Below are 21,252 nucleotides of genomic sequence, written 5' to 3'. Positions count from 1 at the left end.
CTATATTAAAAATATTGAGCCGTTCTATCACAAAGGGTTAACTGTGAATGTACTACACCTTATTTCTAAATGACTAAAATGTCATAAACACTTATTTGAGCCGCATTCTTATCAGTAAGATAAGAATTGAGCTATAATTAGTGTTTAGGAGAAGAGATACGGAGCCGTCAGTTGATCTGCCTGACGGAACAAAGTAAAAATTCAAAGCCTGCTACTAGAGAATCTCAAGGCTGTACAGAGAAAGGGGCTCCAAATTTTTTCTGAAGACCAATTAAAACATTATTTTTAGCTCAAAATGATAAAACGCAATAATACGCCCCAGGTGTACATAACCTTTAACATTGCTGTAACTGCTTACCAAGAGAACAATGTCAGTACTCAGCAAGCACACAAATATAAGACAATCTTCAAACATTAATGGTTTATTTTCCTTAAAATACATTGAAATTAGTAAATGATTAAATCATAATAGATGATAACATTCCACCTCCAATATGTTCTGTACATTCTCCGCCACCCCTTGTACAAAGAGTAACAGATGTCATATGTGCCACGGTGTCTGTACAGATGTACAATATGTACAGTAACAGTAAGTGTAAAGCTATGTAAAGCAGTCTATTTAAAAAAACAACAACACATGCCCTCTTTCTGGAAACAAAGATATATTATACGTGCTGAAATGAAGCAGGTAACCCTTTCTGTGCAAACAGGAGATTCACCTCTCAATAAAATGAATAATATATCATAGAAAATGGGACAAGCAGCTCAGATAAACTCACATGCAACTGACCACAGAGATACTGTACTGTACTGTGCTGCACCTTTAAATACTGTGTTGTGTGGCACCCCTAGATGTGCCTGTATTATACGGAGGGTGCGGCTTTGGCTTGAGCAGGAGCCACACCAGGAGATCTAAACTTTGGCAGGTAAATACCAAATTTGTTCTCTATTCCAGCAAAGGTTGCGGTTGCCAGTCTGTAGCCTCCTATATGATCTTGATGGGCAGGTGGCAGGTTGGAGATTCTCGTCTTCGGAGAAGGTTCTGTCCCAGAAGGCTTTCTGCAGAGGGAGAAAAGGCAAAACTTGTATCAATACACAAGTCAGTAGTGTGCCATCCTATTACAACACTAGAAAAAGAGAGAGGGAGTGTGCAAAAGGAAGGAAGGTGTAAAGAGTCGGTTAGTACGCCACTTGACAGTCTGCTGAGGCTTGTAAGAAGGTGCCGTTCTCGATTCCCACCAGGCCTGATGCTGGATGAATGCAAGGGTACAGAAGAGAAGAATGACGACTTCGGTTTTGCGGCGCTACCTCCAAGATGCAGTCATGATACAGTACAGATACAGGGAATCTGCAAATTAACTAATAAAAGCATTCCCTGTAACCGTACTGTATCATGACTGCATCTTGAAGGTAGCGCTGTGACCTGAAGTCGTTCTTCTCTTCTGAACCATTATCTTATGACAACACTAGACGCTGACATACGGCCCTGGGTTACACTACTGTTTATTTTACTGAATGGACTAAGCTCACAAGCCTTATTATGTGGCTCTGAGAGAGGCCGGAGCATGGAACATTTACACATCAGACTTGCTGATTTACTTAGACATTTCTCAAGGATATTCTGGCCCCACAGACACCAAGCTTAATCCCTCTTTGGAATACACCATTTATCCACACACAAACATGATCCTAGATTTATGTTCACTGATGTAAGCACCTACACAGAAAGTAAAAAACGTTGATTTCACTATGGATGACGTGTGACCGGTATAGTAGCACTTAATAGGTCATCTTGTTAAACTTTATATTGTTATAGTAGCTACAAGGTTGCAGAACTTACTTAAAGGCTATGGACACGTGGAGGCAATTCTTTTATGATTGCACTCCACTCGTTTTGGTCTTGATTATAGATGAACGTTTATGAGCTGTTAGGGGTTCGGAGTTAAGGACTACAGATCAAGCCATCAGAGCAGATCTCATGCATTCACTGAAAAAGGGGAAAGGACAATCTGCAGATGCACTGAAAATTGTTTAATTAAGACTAGTGATCAGTGAATTAATTTTGTCCCGCTATGAACAAATCTGATTTGTTCAAAATATTATCTTCACTGTGGCTGAGGGACTGTCTCTAATGCGGCGTTAAAATTTATTTTTTAGGATCAGGGCATATTTAGATGATCTCGCAAAATCAACAGTTTTTCCTCTACAGCTTTCACTTTCAGTGCATCTACAGACTGTCCCTTCCCCCTTCTCTGTGAATGCATACGAGAGCTGCTCTCACGGCTCGATCTGTAGTCCTTACCTCTGAACTCCTGACAGCTTGTAAATGCTCATTTAATCTAAATTCTTACCAAAGATGTAATAATTAAGCTATAATGAGCCTTTATGAGATGTTAGGAAAGTACAGGTAATGCCTCATGCAGACGTCTGTGTCAGTTTTGGATCAGTGGTAACACGGACCGTGTTCAATCTGTGTTTTCACCTGTGACAGATCCGTCGGTCCGTTTTTTGCTGTCCGTGTTTCACTGACACTGAACAGCTAAAAAATAATTTTCAATAAATCGCTTTTTAATGATCCGTGAAACACTGATGCAACACGGATGGCAGCCGTGGTTTTCACGGACCCATAGACTTTAATGGGCGTAATGTAACAGACAAAATAGAGCTTGCATCCGTGCTAAAAAAACTGCCCCACGGACTGTGCTAAAACACTGATGTGTGAATATACACATTAAAATGAATAGGGACGTGTGCTGTCCGTGGAGAACACATACAGCACACGTACGTGAAACACTGACGTGTGAATGAGGCTTAAGGGCTACAGATCGAACTGTGAGGGCAGCTCTGACATATTCACTGAGAGAGGGGAGGCAACAATCTGCAGATGCCCTGAGTGAAAGCTATAGAGGAAAAACTGTTGAAAAATTGGAATTAAATATTTTTAGTCCAAATTGAGTAGAATGCAATAATAACAAAAAAATTGCCTCCAAAGTGTCCATAGCCTGTTACCAGGACAGGCTGTGCTTCTGCGTCATGATTACGACCCTGAAATATTAACATTCTTGTAGGCATCAAGATTGTTGTGAAAACCTGACTGCTGTAGTAGTGCGGTGCACTTGCTTAGTTGTAATATTGAAGCTGTGGTGTGCACAGGCTCAGACAGACCGGAGCCTCGCTGAAAAGTTACAGCTCTGGAGGATCACTACACTTAACTTATATCTCTATACATTCTATGATGTATAACCAGTGAGACGTCTCGATCTACTCCTTCTGAATCCAGTTACATGACACTTTAGTCTATTCACAAACATTTACTACATAGGACACATATGGCAGATTCTCTTTAAATCGATACATGCTAACAAAATGTGATCCTAATCTATAATAATTTTGCCTTTATTTCATGAAAGCTCCTTTCAGTTACTCTTTATTACGTAATCTATTGTAGGCTTTAACCACACACTGGTGATACCCCCTTGGAGAGAAGAGTTTTCACCCCCCTGCCCCTAGGGGGAGACATCACCGGTACAATGGTTAAAGGGGTTATCCAGGTGAATATAATGATGACCTATCATCAGGATAGGTCATCATTAGTTCTTCACTGGCAGGGGTCCGAGTCCCGGCACCCTGCCGATCAGCTGTTACAGAGAGCCGCCGTGCTCAACAGCGTTCTGGTGAGAGCAGCCGGCTCCCGGAAGCTTTGCAAGCACAGCACCATACATCATATAGTGGCTGTGCTTGGTATTGCAGCTCAGTCCCATTCACTTCAATGGAGCTGAGCTGCAACTAGGCCATGAGACCGATGTATGGTGAGGTTATGATTAAGACCTGGTGTCGAAACACGTGAACCTTGCAATGGCTCAAGTTTTTGTACTTTTTAATGTTTGGAATAAATATGGACTTTTAACAGTGAACGACGGTGATGGAAACTTTTATAAGACGTCCTGGTCCGGGAGTTCCGTGAATGTGTCGCGCTGGAGGCGGAGGGGCTGAAATCATTTGATATTATAGTGACGTCACATGGCTTAGGAGGAGGTCTCGGCGCTCACAGAGCACCCAGCCTCTTCTAACAGCTGATCAGTGGGGGTCCCAGGTGTCGGACTCCCACCGATCGGATATTGATCACTTATCCTATAGATTTCCAGATAACCCCTTTAAGGTCTATTATAGACGGACGTTTCTGAACCTCTTGCAGTTTTTCTTTTGTCGTTCTGTGATCCTCCATTTCACTCAACCAGTCTAACAACGTTCCACATTTTTTAGGATTCTGAACATCCTTTAAAAGGAGGAGCCGTAACCACTCCTGACATCCCTATTTTAGTAATTGCCTTCTCCATGTAATAACAATTCTGCATCAACTTTTCATACAACTCTGTTCTATGCCGTTCCTCTGTTTTTGCTACTAAACGATTATGACTAAAGGTATAAAGGTATGGCTGGGTGTTACCAGTTGGGGGGGGGGGGGGGGGGGGTGTCCCTGCACAGTCTGACATTATCCAATCAGTGCTGCAGGTGTCAGACTGTGCAGGGACACCCCCCCCCCCCCCAACTGGTAACACCCAGCTGTCAATCTGTTCATAAACTTCTAGTCGGGATAAAAGAGGAATGGAAAAACAATCATAAGAAAGGATGCTCCAGAATGGTAATTTCACGTGAAATGCTAATTATTTTGCTACAATGCTCTATTTCTGTGCAATATTAAATGATGAGTGTTGTAGTTCTTTCCATCATGAGGATTTTTGTTCTGTGATTATATATGTATTTATTAGGTTTAAGTCTGCAACCTGAGGAAGTCATCAGATATTCATTAGTATGTAACTGAGGAGAGAAAGAAAAATAGTTTTGGTTAAAGGAGTTTTCATCTGAGATTTGCGCAGTTAAATTATGTTTTTTTTTTTTTTCAGACTATGAATTGATATCATTCTGTACAGAAATCCAGACTTGCACAGAGACATGTCTCTCGTCTAATACGTCTAGAGTGAAATCACCCAAGGGCCGGAAAAAGATTCTATATTAAGCACAGACAGGCAAGCGATGTTAGCACTTCAGAGATCGGACTGCTATCCAGTTATACACAAAAGCCCTATAATACTTACATCCCGCCAAAGTCAACATACAGCCATCTCTGCAGAAGTTCATAGGTTACCAGCGTCACACCAAACTGTGGAGAGGATCGAAAAACTCGAGCTGCGGAAAGATCACACACAATTCCTCAATATAACAATCAGAGGAGGATATAAACCAGTTTATGGACAGGCTGGTCTAGATCTACTCTATAATACAGCAGTAGCACCAGTCTTGTCCGTGGGCTGCATCCACTGAAGTCAATCAGACTGAGACGTGACCCATGGACAGGAGTGGCACTATTTTTGGAACCAAAAATAAATAAATAAATAAATAAATAGGACGCTTTTTATCCAAGAAACTCTTTTGCAACTTGTCTAGTCCTTTAAGTATCAAATGGTTCATAAAGTCCGACCTCCATCTGCACAGAATATGTGGACACCATCAATATGCAGATATATCAGTTTGGTCTAAAAGTAAATCAAATCAATAAAAAAAATGGATCCTGGAAGAGAGATTGGCTTCCAAGTTTGCTTCACATGGGATTGTCCTCTACTAGACCGTTGGGTCCAATTATATAAAGGACGCTCATTTTTATGTAAGAGCCTAAGCCAGCCGCCCAAATTCTTTTGAAGAGCTTTCTCTAAAACTCACCCAACGGGTACTTGAGTTCTTTCCTTTTATCAAGTCATCCATTTTTCTATTCAGCTATCGCTTAGTCATATGTGTTTTTGAGTACGTTGTGCCACGGAGTTTGCCACCACAGACTTCTGAATGGCACACTGGCCTAAGTCAGAAACGGTATATGCACTCCCATATACTTAAGAGAGTTTGGGTACTGTTGTGGGGGCTGTAATTACAGCTATACTGGTTGTCACCCAATTTTTTCCCCAAAACAGTTTGTTAAAAATTAGATTTAGCCATTTCTTGGTTATATGCATCAGATAGGTTAGAAACAAGGTCTAATTTTTAAAAACTATGATTTTCAGGGGGGGGGGGGCAATCCCTTTAAGTAATGTACTGTACATGACATCAGCATCTATGCAATGTACAGGATTATTCCACAGGCCTGCAACTTCTGACTTTTCCCTGGTACTGCAATCTAATACAATAAGGCTTGCATAGTAAAATATCAATTTTCGCAGATGACACTAAACTGTGTAAAGTAATTAACACTGAAGAGGACAGGATACTGCTACAGAGGGATCTGGATAGATTGGAGGCTTGGGCAGATAAGTGGCAGATGAGGTTTAACACTGACAAATGTAAGGTTATGGACATGGGAAGGAATAATACAAGTCACCCGTACATACTAAATGGTAAAACACTCGGTAACACTGACATGGAAAAGGATCTAGGAATTTTAATAAACAGCAAACTAAGCTGCAAAAAACAGTGTCAGGCAGCTGCTGCCAAGGCCAATAAGATAATGGGTTGCATCAAAAGGGGCATAGATGCCCGTGATGAGAACATAGTCCTACCACTTTACAAATCACTAGTCAGACCACGCATGGAGTACTGTGTACAGTTCTGGGCTCCTGTGAACAAGGCAGACATAGCAGAGCTAGAGAGGGTTCAGAGGAGGGCAACTAAAGTAATAACTGGAATGGGGCAACTACAGTACCCTGAAAGATTATCCACATTAGGGTTATTCACTTTAGCAAAAAGACGACTGATGGGGAGATCTAATTACTATGTATAAATATATCAGGGGTCAGTACAGAGATCACTCCCATCATCTATTTATCCCCAGGACTGTGACGAGGGGACATCCTCTGCGTCTGGAGGAAAGAAGGTTTGTACACAAACATAGAAGAGAAGAGGATTCTTTACGGTAAGAGCAGTGAGACTATGGAGCTCTCTGCCTGAGGAGGTGGTGATGGTGAGTACAATAAAAGAGTTCAAGAGGGGCCTGGATGTATTTCTGGAGTGTAATAATATTACAGGTTATAATTACTAGAGAGGGGTCGTTGATCCAGGGAGTTATTCTGATTGCCTGATTGGAGTCGGGAAGGAATTTTTTATTCCCCTAAAGTGGGGAAAATTGGCTTCTACCTCACAGTTTTTTTTTTGCCTTCCTCTGGATCAACTTACAGGATGACAGGCCGAACTAGATGGACAAATGTCTTTTTTCGGCCTTATATACTATGGTACTGTTACTATGTAATATATGTCTTAGGCTTCATTCACATGACAGCAAAAGACGGCTGTGTCTAAAACCAATTAAGGTCTATGGGCTATTCACATGGATAAAAAAAAAAAAAAATCGTGGCCAGTGAATAGCAGCCAAACAGACCCCACTGAAATCTATCGGACAGGTTACACAGGAGTGCAGTTGTCTAAAGGCCATTAAAATAAAATAAAAATAGCCTTTTAGGGATTAAAAAAAATAATAATTTACTCACCTCATCTACTTACACGCGGTGAGGCAGTCACTCCTTTCTTGATGCTGAAGGACCTGCCGAAGGACCTGCACTTCAAGTGTGATGACATCCCCATGCGCTCCCAGCGATCATGGGTGAAATTATTACTGCTGGGGGGCACTATGGGGGACATTATGTATACTGAGGGCATTGCAAGGGCTGGGATTTAAATTTAAAAAGCCAATGAAAATCATCCATTTTAATAGCCCTAAAAAAAAGGATGCAATACGGCTATTAAAAATGACCAAATAGCTACAAATTGGATGCAAAACTGGATGAAGAATGGCCATAAAAAACTGACCATTTTTCAGTCGTGTGAATGTAGCCTTACTGCAATCTTACAAGATTACTGCGAGCTGAAATCTTTAATTCACCAGACTATTTTTCAGCTGTGATACAAACCTCCGGCTCCTTTCCACAACGCCTTTGCTCCTTCTTCTCGGAGGATTTTTCTAAAGCAGTCGATAACACCGTTGTATGTCGTTTGACCGGCCCGAGCTGCCACTTGCAGTCTCGTCTTGATGACATCAGCAGGGGTTACTAAAGAAGCCGCAGGTACGCCTAACCAAAATGGAAAGAGAGGAGATTCACGTTAACATTAGAGGATCTCAGATCCCCATCAGACTGAAGAATATTCTACAATATATACCGTATTCTATAAGGACGTTACATGGTACTTGATGGTGAAATATGCACAACCGCTGACGAGTCTACAAGATCTATAGCACGCTCTTCTGTGACACAATCCATGTGTCTCGAGATGTTATTCCTTGGATACCAAATTACATGCTTGTTAGGACTGCTCCACACACCAGGCATTAAACAAAGTGTGCTTAATGAATACACAAATTGATTACCACGCTTGTGTCACACACAGAGGTGCTGTGAATAGCTTATCTATAGCAAATCCGTAAGAAGAGAATCCTGATGATGGATCAGTCTATAACGCTTGCTGGGTTTTTTGTTACCTGAATCATGTTCTTCCTTGGAGCATGGGCTGCGTGCCCCCGCTCTACTCACATCTACAGTGGGGGGGTTGTTATTTAGTGCCACTCAGTGGAGCCGGGGAATGCTGCATGGCTAACAGGCAGATGAATAGATTGCTTTACAGAAAAAGATTTACAATGCCACCTCTATGACTGGTCGGCAGGAAGCAGAGCTGCCGCATCCTGCCACCAGCTTGGCCCCGGGCATGAGGTGGCTTTTGCCCTGCTTTGCCTGGAAGTCAGGATGTTGCAGCACTTGAACACAATGTGGTTTATATGAGAGGACAGACCCTTGTCTGCGCCACCTATTTCCCTCGAGTGTCTTCAAACATGTCACTTAGACTCCTGGGAAACAGAATGTGACATATGGAAGGGGTATAAGAGGAATGATTTAATTTTCCATGAACTAACAGAAGAATGAAGGGGGTTACTTTTTATTGGAGAGGAAGAGGAAATTGATATTGGCCTTATGTAATGAAGATACAGGCTGAGCTTTCTACGGTCTTTTAATAATTCCAGGGTATGGCGGAATTCATGTGTTACTGTGTCGCAAAATGGACCTCCAGCATGTGGCTCCCTAGGGGTTGACAACATTTTACTGAAATTTGGAGTCATGGACCAGCATTGGAATGTGGCTTCTCAATAAACTCTGCACTTTTGATAAAGAATTATTAATGGATGTTGAAAGTGTTAGATTTGGATCATTTCAATAAATATAATTATGTTAATAAATATGTATTTCGATAATATGTTAAAAAATGATAATAACTACATTAATAACTGATAATAAATTACAATAAAGCTAATAAAGGACAATAAGATGTTTTCATAGACTGCTTCTTCCGACTGTGACATAAACAGTTTACAAAATTAAAGGAAATGTGTTACCAAAAATCTTTTCTGCCAGTTAACACCAGATAGCATTTTCTGATTGCAGATTTTTTTTTATTCTATTTCCTCAACACGATTATGGGGGCGGCCATCTTGCCCTAATCTGTTCTTTACAGCATTTAGAAAGCATTAAGAAAACTTGTTTTACGGCAGCCCCATGGTCCATTGACAAAATGGTCAGGAGCGGACCTTATGGATTTTTATAGGAGAGTTTTTTAGGCATGCTCTGCGGCCTGTGCAGAGGTCATCGTACAAGGAAAGAATAGATAAGATTTGACAATCACGTATTGTGAATGGTGGATCCTGTCTTATCTGTACACAGAGGTGATGTCATTACAGGCAGGATTAGAATGACAGATAAGCAGATAACTGCAGTAACGTGATCTGTACAGACAAAGAAGTGGCGCCTGTTATTTTATTTTTTAAATATAGATAGTAACATCACCATAAATTATTTCAAAATATGTTAAACATAAAAATGTGATTTAAACAAAAGGTCATTTTCTGATGACACATTCCCTTTAATTTTATCCAAAGATGGAAAAAAAAAGTTAACTGTTCATAAGTTGACTTAAGTGTGACAATTTGAGTGTTCAGCCCTAGATCAGGTAATCAGCTGCCTTGTTTTCCCTACCAAAATATTTTCCACCGACCTGAACATCTCAAAAGCTGCTTTTGACAGAAGCTTTGCTACAGATGGACACCCATAATGCTGCGCCAAATCGCAGAACGACATTAAGCTGTTTACACCAGTTATGCTAATGTAATTAGCGCTCATTAAAACAACGACATCATCCACGGTGAGCATATATTTACTGCTCCTTGGTGGTGACTGATACTGCTTTTGTATAAACGGGCTGATGAGGACAATTTTCATGTTCCTATTAACAAAAACAGAGTTATCTTGCGAAGGGAGGAAAATAAATCTAAAAATAAGGCCTTACCTGCGATAGCACCAGCTGTCAGAAGATATAGCGCTCCTATGTGTCCCTCTTCATCAGTAAATTGAGATTTGCAGTGTGCGTAGACAGGGAAGTAGATGGCAGAGAACGGGATGTCACGCAGGAAGCAGGCTTTGGCACCCTGCAACAAGCATTCAAATCACTTACTTTGGTGGTTTCTTTGGTGACTTACATCGCTGCCCCAATTTTCCCACAGAAGGCCCTTAAATACACTTGAGCAAATTTAAAAGTTGGAACAAAAGTTAGGAAACAGCAGCAGATCCACTGCGCCTGCGCCAATACTCGGACCAAGGGCACAGGTGAGATGTCTGGCTCTGTCAATCAAGGGGAAGGGGAGAGTGTCTTTAGCAGTGGGTGTTGACTAACAGGTTCTCCGAGGGCCTAGATGGGGCTGTTTCACTTCAGCAAGTGCCATTTATCATGTAGAGAAAGTTAATACAAGACACTTACTAATGTATTGTGATTGTCCCGATTGCTTGCTTTTCTGGCTAAATTATTTTTCCCATAACATTATACACTGCTTGTTTCCATGATTACGACCACCCTGTAATCCAGCAGTGGTGGCCGTGCTTGAACAGTATAGGAAAAAATGCCGGCCTCTCTGGTGGCTGGGACCATGGAAGTGCGGATTGTTCAGCATTTTTTCCTATAGTGTGCAAGCACGACCACCGCTGCTGGATTGTGGGGTGGTCGTAATAATCAAAACGGCCAGTGTATAATGTAATGGAAAAATTAATGCAGCCAACAAAGGAGGCAATATGGACAATCACAATACATTAGTAAGTGCATTGTATTAAGTTTGCCTACATGATAAGAAGTGAGACAACCCCTTTACACCAGCCCTTTGGTGCTCCAGAAGCCTAGTAATTTGTATATTACACAAAACAGATACTGTATTTCTCCTGAACTGTGCGATGTAGAAGAATAAATAAAGTGTCATTGGAATCAGCTGCGTGAATGGTTTTACAGGGTTGATGCTGCTTGACAGATACTCTTCAAATATTAAACATGTAGCGATCCTTATCTTGACTCTTTACGAGTTAAGTAAACAATGGCAAGAAAATGTTAATTGGCTTTTTCAATGGCTCTCATAGGCTTTTGTCACACGAGATGTGCGTTGTGAACTCCAGCACTGTAATCCGGTCACTGCATCCGGCGTACATGATGGCTTTCAGCGAAAGTCGGAATATATGCCGGAAAGTGGACGGATTACCTCTGGATCCCATTACAGTGAATGTGGATCCTGTGGTATCCGGCTACGCCAGATACGGTGAACCCAGTGCAAATGTGAACCCAGCCTCATCACAGCCAAGTTTAGATCTGCTACATCTGTACAATGGATGACCCAATCTATAGTACAGATATGAACTTCAAAACTGCCCAAGAAAGACCTCGGCTCACTTCTTCAAGCAACTCAACTGGCCCTTTTGGCAATGAGTGAGTGCAACTGTGTTCACTTCGAGTTAGACACTGTACAAATGACATCATCTAACCAGTCTTGGTGACACAATGCCTTTAAAAGGGAGTTTATCTCCCCAAAACATACGAGACACACTGATGAAATCAAATTAATGCATCAAAACATAAAAATTTAGCAAACAGATTTCATTAATAATATCCTGATGTTCTGAGTTGACATCTCCTGTTCAGATCTATGTGTCTCCATAGTAACAGACAACAAACAAACAAACCTTGTGTAGTCTAATCCTGCATTCAAACCCCCTTCAGCATGTGCCTGGTTTCTTCCTCACATACATACGGTAAATTAACAAGGAGACCGATCAAAGAGAATGACAGGACCAGACTACGCCAGTTTGTAGTCTGTTACCATAGAGATACATAGGTCAGCAAAGGAGTTGTAGAAACACAATTGTAGTTTTGTAGTAAGACTATTCGCCAAGTTGCTTCATTTTAAAAATGCATGTTTGTGCACCAACAAATGGCTGTAAAGACTTCTTGTTGGATCTGCTCCTGGCTTTGGCTAAAAACATAAATGTAGAACTGCAATAAAACCTACATGTGTGAATTCAGACAATCCCAGACATAAATCAATCTGGTAGGTAGCGTTTTTATCCTTGGAATGTAGGAAGCATCAGGAACTTTTGAGGAACGCTCATATATTGTTACATACATGGGTGAATACAGAACCACTGCTTTGGCTGCAGTATCTGGGAGATCTACAACCTACATCACTCCTGAAATATCTCTACCACCTACCGCAGCACAGACAGTCTTCCGACGACTTATATACATTATTTTGTGACCAATATTTAGGTGTGGGCATGGGTGATTAACAATGTATACATAGTCATACAATACATCATATATAGGACTCACCTTATAAAGGCCAAAGAAGCCCAGGTCTCTCATTACACTGAGAGCACTGACTCTGGGGCCCGTAGTAATTTCTCCTGCGACCTGTAAGCGAATCTTGACAATCTCCAGCGGGTTTGTGAAAATGACTTGGGAGCCTCCTGCCTGCACACAAATAGATAATTCCGTCAGGTCTTTTACCAGCCGTTGTGGGAGCGGATCTTGGTGTAGGGCGAATGATGGGATTAACAGATTCCCTCGCCTCCCGTGCCCTCTATAAAGTAGCGAGATAACTAATGACATTACTGAGACCTGTATCATACATTGTGTGTGGATACAGATCCCTTCAGCTCCAGATAAGAATAAAGAAGGATTAATACTCATCTGTCACTTGAGAAAATTCATACAAATACCCAATGTCTGACTGTGTAAGATGAAAACGGGAATGTAGCAAGTAGAGCGGTTCGTTTTTAGATTCAATAATCTAGAAAATCCGACCACCCGGCACTCATTGTGTCTGAAGTATTAGGCTCCATTCACACGTCCACAATTTCGTTCCGCATTGCGGACCTATTCATTTCTATGGGGCAGCACGATGTGCTGCCCGGACATGGAATTGCGGATCGGCACTTCCGGGTCCGCACTTCCGTTCCACAAAAAATATAGAACATGTCCTATTCTTGTCCGCAATTGCGGACAAGAACAGGCATATTCTATTAGTGCCGGCAATGTGCGGTCTGCAAAATGCGGAACGCACATTGCCGCTGTCCGTGTTTTGCGGATCCGCAAATATCATTAATATACACAGACAGATACAATTACACAGGCTAGGACATGTTAGAAGGCATCACTGCCAATTGCTGTCTTTTTATACAGGGGCCTATATTTACCAATGTAATTGCGCCCAATTTTGACGTAAAATGCAAAAACAATTTTGGAATATAATGTCGCATACCTGCCAACTTTTGAAAATCCCAAAGAGGGACCATATGTGCTATTTTTTTCAGACTAGACCACGCTTCTAACTCTGCCCAAAGCATAATTATGACTCAACTGCAGCTAGCCGGGGATCGGTTAGCTGAGTATAAACACATAAATCAGATTATAGATATTTTAAGGTCCAAATTGCACCAAATAATGAAGTTATGGTCTTTTATACGCTCATTGCTGAAAAAAATGAGCGACGCTTCTAGGTGTAATGACAACGCCCCCGTTGCTCCTAGAGGCTCATTTGCATATATTAAAACATCATTTTTCTCAGTAATGCGGGCACATATGAACATGAGACTAACACAGATGCCTTTAGCTACCAAGTGCACATGTAACAGGTCAGCCAGTGTCATAGGTACAAATCTGCTGACAGATGCCCTTTAATAGTACAACAACACAGAAAAGATGCCCAGGAGATCCATGAGGCACACACAACCAGTGCTCGAGCCCCAGACCACTGTGAGCATCACACCAAGCATACACCTAAGATCTAGTCACCATTCCGACCCCCAAAATTTCAGATTTTTATAAAAGGACACTAACATCCAATAATGATGGAATTGCCTCTGAGCAGATACGGAATGCCAACAGTTTTCCCAGCAAAAGGTTTGCATGCATTTTTCTCAATAGCAGCCCCAAAGCAATACATAAAAAAAAAAAAAAAATTGCAAAACCACAGTATGGACATCTGGACTTTGATAATCACCCGCATTGCTGCATATTAAAATAGAGAATTTTACAAATCAGTGCAGTTCAAAAGTTCATTTCATCTGAAGGACCTTTGGATGCTGCGGCCACCACTACAGAGAAAGAGCTCAATGAAATGAATGACTTTCTGCTTTTTGAAGTCTCGTTTCTAGGACAGCTTCCAAGCCGTTACAGTAAGGCAAGATCATAGCTCAACTCAATGCATGGCAGGTTAATATATTAAAAAAGAAAAAAGTAAAAGACAAAAAATATATAATAGCACAAAAAAAATGAAATAATAAAAAATGAACATGACATGAATAAATCTAAATGCTGTAATGAATATAATTTGAACAGGATAAAATGCACAGAAGTCCATTCAGTCAGTCATCAGTATGCCCTGAGCAGATGAGTAGACCTGTTGTGACCCTTGACCCTCTGGGGTCAGCCCGTTGTCCGCAGGTTACTTCTATACACAAGACAGAGATTGTTCTTTGTTTATCTAGATTTTAATTTGACACAACATATATTAAATCCCGAGCACTGCAGTCTCCTGCCTGGACTAAAGTGATGGATTTCATAATGGCAGAACTTTTCAAGGTTGAATTCAAAATTCAATATCTTCATACAGTTTCCTTCAGAAGAGCTTTCACTACCAGAAGAGATGCATTTCCTCTGCAATTTTCCTAACTGGTATCCCACCCAACTCTCCAGATTTGCTCAATTTATGAAGTCTAAAGCATTGAAAGGGGATTTGAAAAAGGGAGGGCCTTCGTATGACATCATCTCAATTACATGGAATTATGAGTGATGTCATCCCAGGATAAGGACTTAGGAGCGATGTCATCCCTGGATAAGTCATTTACAATTATGGCTTAAAGTGACCTAGTGACTTAAAGTCGTCCGATACCTGAAACAAGTCTTCACAGGAACATATAATTCTTCATGAGATCCAGAGCTACGAGAAGAGATCCTTATGCATTTAAAGTCTATAGAAGCATCCGGAATATATCTCATATACTGGGGCTAAAGCCTGTATTACGAAGGCCGATTGAGCAAGCGATTTTGGGAATGTTAGCGTTACCTCCTGGCAATCGTTTGCTAGCTAGCGGAGGAGACTGCTGCTATTACATGCAGCGATCTTCCCTGCAGCATGTGGAGGAGTGATCTCTATGCCATCGCTCATCCCCATACTGTCTAGTGGTTTGCTGGTGGCAGATCGTAATTAGACAGCATGATCTGCCGCCGCTGATTTTTGAGCATGCTTTAAAATCAGAATTGCCGGATGAAAGAGCGTTTTCTCGTTCATCGATTATCAGCCGAAAAATCGGCAGGTGTAATACAGCCCTTACTTTCTGTATGTTTACCAATAAGACAATTCAGATGCTTTCTTAAACCTTTGCCTGCATTATAAAATGCAAAGAGGTATTTCCCAGGGAGAGAGAACCATCTCACTAGCGCCACCTTTTGTTACTGGCTCCCTATGAGTAAAAGTCAGACTTTTTAACAAGCCTTGGAATATGACAAGAGAAAACATCAAGCCAAATATCCATCTGCAGACAGCTGTTTCAGGGCTCTTGCCCCTCTTTCCCTGGGAGATTACTCTTTGCATATTATTTTCCCATGTAGCATTGCCATTAAGTCTTTATACTCAGCTGGTCTCTTTAAGAAGAGCCAGCACCCTGCCTAAGCTGCATCCATTAAAAAATAATTCAAATCAAAAATATATTTTAAAAAATCACCTGAAATAAAAGCCATTAAAGCGTTTTCCTAGATTTTTTTTTTATCTGATGATCTATCCTCTGGATAAGTCATTGGTAGTGTTGAGCGAATCGAGCTTTAAATGTTAAATCCGAAGATGCTTCATTCAAAACTTCGGATTAATACTGTACAGAGATCTGTCTCCGAACAGTATTAAAATGTATGGGCTCCGATGAGCCGAAGTTATTTATTCGTGAAGTCGTTAAATACATTTGATATTAAATTTTTAAAGTGTAAAACCACTTCAAAACTTGAAAGCAGAGTTCTGTTTCACGTTTTGAAGTGGTTTTATACTTTAAAAATGAAATACCGAACGTATTTAATGAAGTCATTGTTGTTGTTTCCCTGTATAATAATAAAGATGTTCAATTAAAAAAAAAATATGAAGTCACGTGGGGCTTTTCGAATAAATAACTTCGGCTCATCAGAGCCCATACATTTTAATACCGTATGGAGACGGATCTCCATATAGTATTAGTGGTCATGACGTCGGATCCGCAAAATATACGGATGACGTCCATGTGCATTCCGTATTTTGCAAAATGGAACAGCTGGCCCCTAATAGAACAGTCTTATCCTTGTCTGTAATGTGGACAATAATAGGACATGTTCAATTTTTTGGGCGGAACGGATATACGGACACGGAATGCACACGGAGTAACTTCAGTTTTTTTTGCGGACCTATTGATGAATGGTTCCGCATACGGTCTGCAAAAAATAAAAACTGAACGGACACGGAAAGAAAATACGTACATTTGCATGGACCCTTAATCTGAAGTTTTGAACAAAGCGACTTTACTCAACACTAGTCATCAGTATCTGATTGGTGGGGGGGGGGGGTCTGACACCCAGGACCTCCGCTGATCAGCTGTTTGAGAAGGCACCAGCGCTTGCAGTATCACTGCGGCCTTCTGAAGATTTCCCTAGGCTGTGTGGCGTCACTTTCATCGGTCACATGGCCTAAGCGCAGCTCAGCCCAATAAAAGTGAATGGGGCTGAGCTGCGATGCCAAGCACATCCACCATGCTGTGGTAAGCTGCAAAAAGGCCAGGGCGCTACTGCAAGTGCTGGTTTCTTCTCAAAAAGCTGATCGGCAGGGGTCCCTCGGAAAACCCCTCTAATTTGTCACCTTATTAGGTCTCGTCTGTGAAGGGGACAACCAATATGACAACCGTCACATCTCCCATAAGGCTGATCACCCAGCTTTCCTATACACCTGAATGACAAACCTGCCATATTGTGCAGTCACACTTGACTGGACGATGTGGCATAACTACACTGAAGCTTGGGAAAGCTGGATAAGGAGCTGTAAAGCCTGTAATATTGGTTTATATTAGTCACCCTCACCCAGCTTTCCTAGAATGGGATAAAATTCTGTAAAGCTATACATCAAGACTATGGGAGTATTTTTAGCATTTCCCAATCTTTGTTAACACACCTTCAGAGGAGTTGACAAATTACACTGTAAATAGTCATTAACCAGAGCATCAATGTGAATAGCAGGAGTCATCTGTTTAACCTCTGTGTCAACTCAATGGGGTAAAACGCCCACAATGAACAATTAAGCAAAGAGAAAAAAAAAAAAAAGAAAAGAATCGGGCACACAAAAAATATGCACACTGATATCCGGCACACTGCACCCTGCGCCACTTTATTGCTGCAGGGTGTAAACATCTGACCCTACACATTAGACCTATTGCCCTTTACATTTTTACCCAAGGCAAATCCTCTAAACATTAGGATGTCCGAAAGCAAGTCAATCTGAGCCTCCTCCTTCCAACCCACACATCCCTGTCAATTAACGAGTTTCATTGTTTTGTTTAGCAAAGGTGTCATTCACGATTCTGCCAACAGGGGCAGCAGTGCTACATTCTGGAGGAACTTGTATTACCAATCGCAGTCTCTTCTCCCCAACGTCTGACACGCTTTATTTTTTGATGAAAGGTTTTCATTAATGATTGACATTCAAATTATATATTGACGGTAAAAAAACATAAAAGTTCTTAGCAAGAATAATAATAAACTTTATAGCTCACCAATATATTCAAAAACACTTCTATAGTAAGAGTGAACTAATCGGGGATACATTACTCTAAAATTATGTAAATTACCTGTTTATTTAATAGGTGCTGGGCAGTGGGATTTGCGCGGATGGCAAGGAGACGCATTGTGCTTTTATCCATTTCATTTCGGCTCAGTGGGAAGTCAAAAACTATATAGATCATGCATACGTTGCCCACACAACCACTGAATACCTCTTGCCCAATAGCAAAAAGCAGATGCATGCATGTGTAAGGTCTCAATTTTACCACCTTGACAGTCCCAAAAGTATCAGAATTTTATCGTGTATGTATTATACATGTACTAGGTATATATTAGTTTCCATATACTACAAGCACTGCTGCTGAACACGTCTCATCTGGTTGATAAAAGAGGGCATACAACGCAACGCATTTCTCGTATATATATATATTGCCAAAAGGACCGTTAAGTAACTGCAGTCCTGAAACGCACTGCATCTTTTATTGCTAAAGAAGACATGCAATGCAACGCGTTTCAGGGCTGTGCTACGCACGCGTATATAGCCTAACAAAATGTCTAGTAACACCAGGAACACATTGCTTCTTTGAGCACATTCAATGTAATGTGTTTCAGGGCAGTACTAGCCGCATGTGTATATACGTAGCCTAACAAAATGACCACTAAGTATAATCCTGAAACGCATCTTTTCTTTGATCACTGAACTAGTCAACACAATGCAATGCGTTTCAGGGCTTCACAAGCCACATTTGTATATAGCCTAAGAAAATGATCAGTAAGTGCAGTCCTGAAACACATGGCCTCTTTTATCCCTGAAGAAGGCATGGAATGCAACGCGTTTCAGTGCTGTGCTAGCCACATTTGGATATAGCCTAACAAAATGTCCAGAAAGTACAGTCCTAAAACACATTGCTTCTTTTATTACTGGTTTCAGAGCTGTTCTAGTGCTTTCAGCAGGCTAGACACATATGTGGCTAGCAAAGCACTGAAACGCGTTGATTTTTTATTTTTTTTTACTGATAAGGCAGGTGTACAATGCATCTCCGGCTTTAGAAACCCAAGTGATACTAGATGGATCAACCAATTATTGGGAGTAAAATTTAATTTCTAATAAATTGATGTCTTTTGTACAGGCCACGTCTTACTTTGACGATCAATACGTAGGAAAAATATTCTTTACAGATAACATACTACAGCTTTCCTGCTCCCTGAATCTTGGCCTACAGCTTTGTGAGACATTGCGGTGGAGAATTAAATAAGGGAAATGCAGACATAACCCATAAGTGATATACATGTTATGTCTGTACAGTGTTCCTATCTGATAATTCAATTGGGTCTCGGTCACAAGCACAAGAAATCAGATTACAGGGCACCACTTATTTTCTATATATTCTCTGCTAATAATATCAGGACAGATGTCACCATGATGATCTCAAGAACAAAGAGTTGATCAAATCTGTAGAGCTCAATCAACATCACTTCCAGCAATGAATTACATGCACTGTGTGGGTGAAGGGACTTCGTCTGAAGGGGGTGGGGGGGGAAATTAAGTGTCTGCAATCCTGAATCCTTCATCATTTTATTACTTAACAGCTTTGATGTGTCAGTTTTTTGAAAGATCCTTAATTTTTAATTCAGGTAAACTAGGAGGCACTCATTTGGTAGACATTTTGCATAATTAATCCAACTACTGAAGATTTGTGTAATTGTTTTTTCTTTTAATCACTCTATCCATTCTCAACAGATAGAAATTATGATTTAACAACCCTTGTGTCAGCTCAAATTCTGTATATTAAAAAAAACAACATAATTAGTGTCTAGGAATGAAGAGGGATCACATAAGTCAAAGCCAAACATTACTGTGGCATACACCACAGAAAAATTCAATGCCCCTTCCTATGCCGTTCAATGTGTGCTAAATGTGACATAATGACCTTATTCTGTGGGTCAGTACAATTACAGGGATACCAAATGTGTATACTTTTCATTAAAAAATAAAAACCTTTGAAAAAAATAAAACATTTCTTTACATTACCATTTCTACAACTTTATTTTATATGTCTGTCTACAAAGCTGCATGAGGGTGTGTTTTTGGCATGGCAAACTATACTTTATTAGAACCATTTTGGGTACGTATGACTTTTTGATTAGTTTTTATTCAAAAAATTAGATTTTTTTTTTTTTTACGTTTAAAAGATTATTTTTTTACGGTCATTTTTACTTTTAGGGGACTTGTAAATGTGATAGTCTGAAGCTATTGCAGGCCATGGGATTTTGACAGGCTGCCTGCTGAGCTGTGCCTCAGACACAGCTTCACAGGGAGTTTCAGGCCTAGGAACCTTCACAAGGCCCCAGCCGTCATAGCAACCGATCGGAGCTCTGTAATTTTGCCTCGGCAGATCCAATCAGAAGACAGAGGGAGCACTCTCACTGTCTAACCCCACAGATTCTGTGGTTACTATTGATAGCAGCATCTGAGGGTTTAAGTGATGAGAACGCCAATCCCGGCGTTTGTCCATCCAGTTCGGCCTGTCATCCTGCAAGTTGATCCAGAGGAAGGCAAAAAAAACCAAAAAAACCCTGTGAGGTAGAAGCCAATTTTCCCCACTTTAGGGGAATAAAAATTCCTTCCCGACTCCAATCAGGCAATCAGAATAACTCCCTGGATCAACGACCCCTCTCTAGTAGCTATAGCCTGTAATATTATTACACTCCAGAAATACATCCTCTTGAATTCCTTTATTGTACTCATCATCACCACCTCCTCAGGCAGAGAGTTCCATAGTCTCAGCTGGTTCCCTCTACGTATGGAGTGAGATCAGCGCGTGAAACTGCAATATACAGCCGCTTAATGCTGATCAGGTACATGGAGGGTTAAAATGAACCCGTCACATTGAACATGTAGTCCAATCTACAGGCAGCATGTTATAGAACAGGATAAGCAGACTGATATATAGTTTTGTGGGAAGAGATGCAGTACAAGTTGTACTATATTCAGTCACACTTCTACTCATTCTTTGTTTAGGAGTCCACTGGGAGGTCCTACTCAGTGATTTACAGCTAGGTCTGTATGCACTCTCCTCACGCATTGATAGGACCGCTAAGCCCAGAATGAGCAAAAATTTGTAGAAATTA

At 40.9% G+C, this 21,252-nt stretch overlaps 1 protein-coding gene across 1 annotated transcript in view; it reads right to left on the bottom strand.

Annotated features, from left to right (window-relative positions):
* Window positions 1-406: 406 nt before the first annotated feature.
* SLC25A12 (solute carrier family 25 member 12) overlaps window positions 407-21,252 on the bottom strand; it is a 152,329-nt gene continuing 131,483 nt past the window's right edge. The window contains exons 14-18 of the mRNA XM_040441758.1: window positions 12,664-12,804; window positions 10,309-10,447; window positions 7,890-8,048; window positions 5,097-5,187; window positions 407-1,059 (exon numbers count right to left, since the gene is read on the bottom strand). Of these exons, the coding sequence (XP_040297692.1) occupies window positions 864-1,059; window positions 5,097-5,187; window positions 7,890-8,048; window positions 10,309-10,447; window positions 12,664-12,804 (726 nt within the window). The 3' untranslated portion in view covers window positions 407-863. The remainder of the gene's footprint in view (window positions 1,060-5,096; window positions 5,188-7,889; window positions 8,049-10,308; window positions 10,448-12,663; window positions 12,805-21,252) is intronic.

Source organism: Bufo bufo, chromosome 7, assembly GCF_905171765.1.
Source record: "Bufo bufo chromosome 7, aBufBuf1.1, whole genome shotgun sequence".
In the NCBI taxonomy this organism is placed as follows: Eukaryota; Metazoa; Chordata; class Amphibia; order Anura; family Bufonidae; genus Bufo; species Bufo bufo.
Note: the sequence above shows the minus strand (reverse complement) of the source record. Positions and strands in the feature narration are given on the sequence as shown.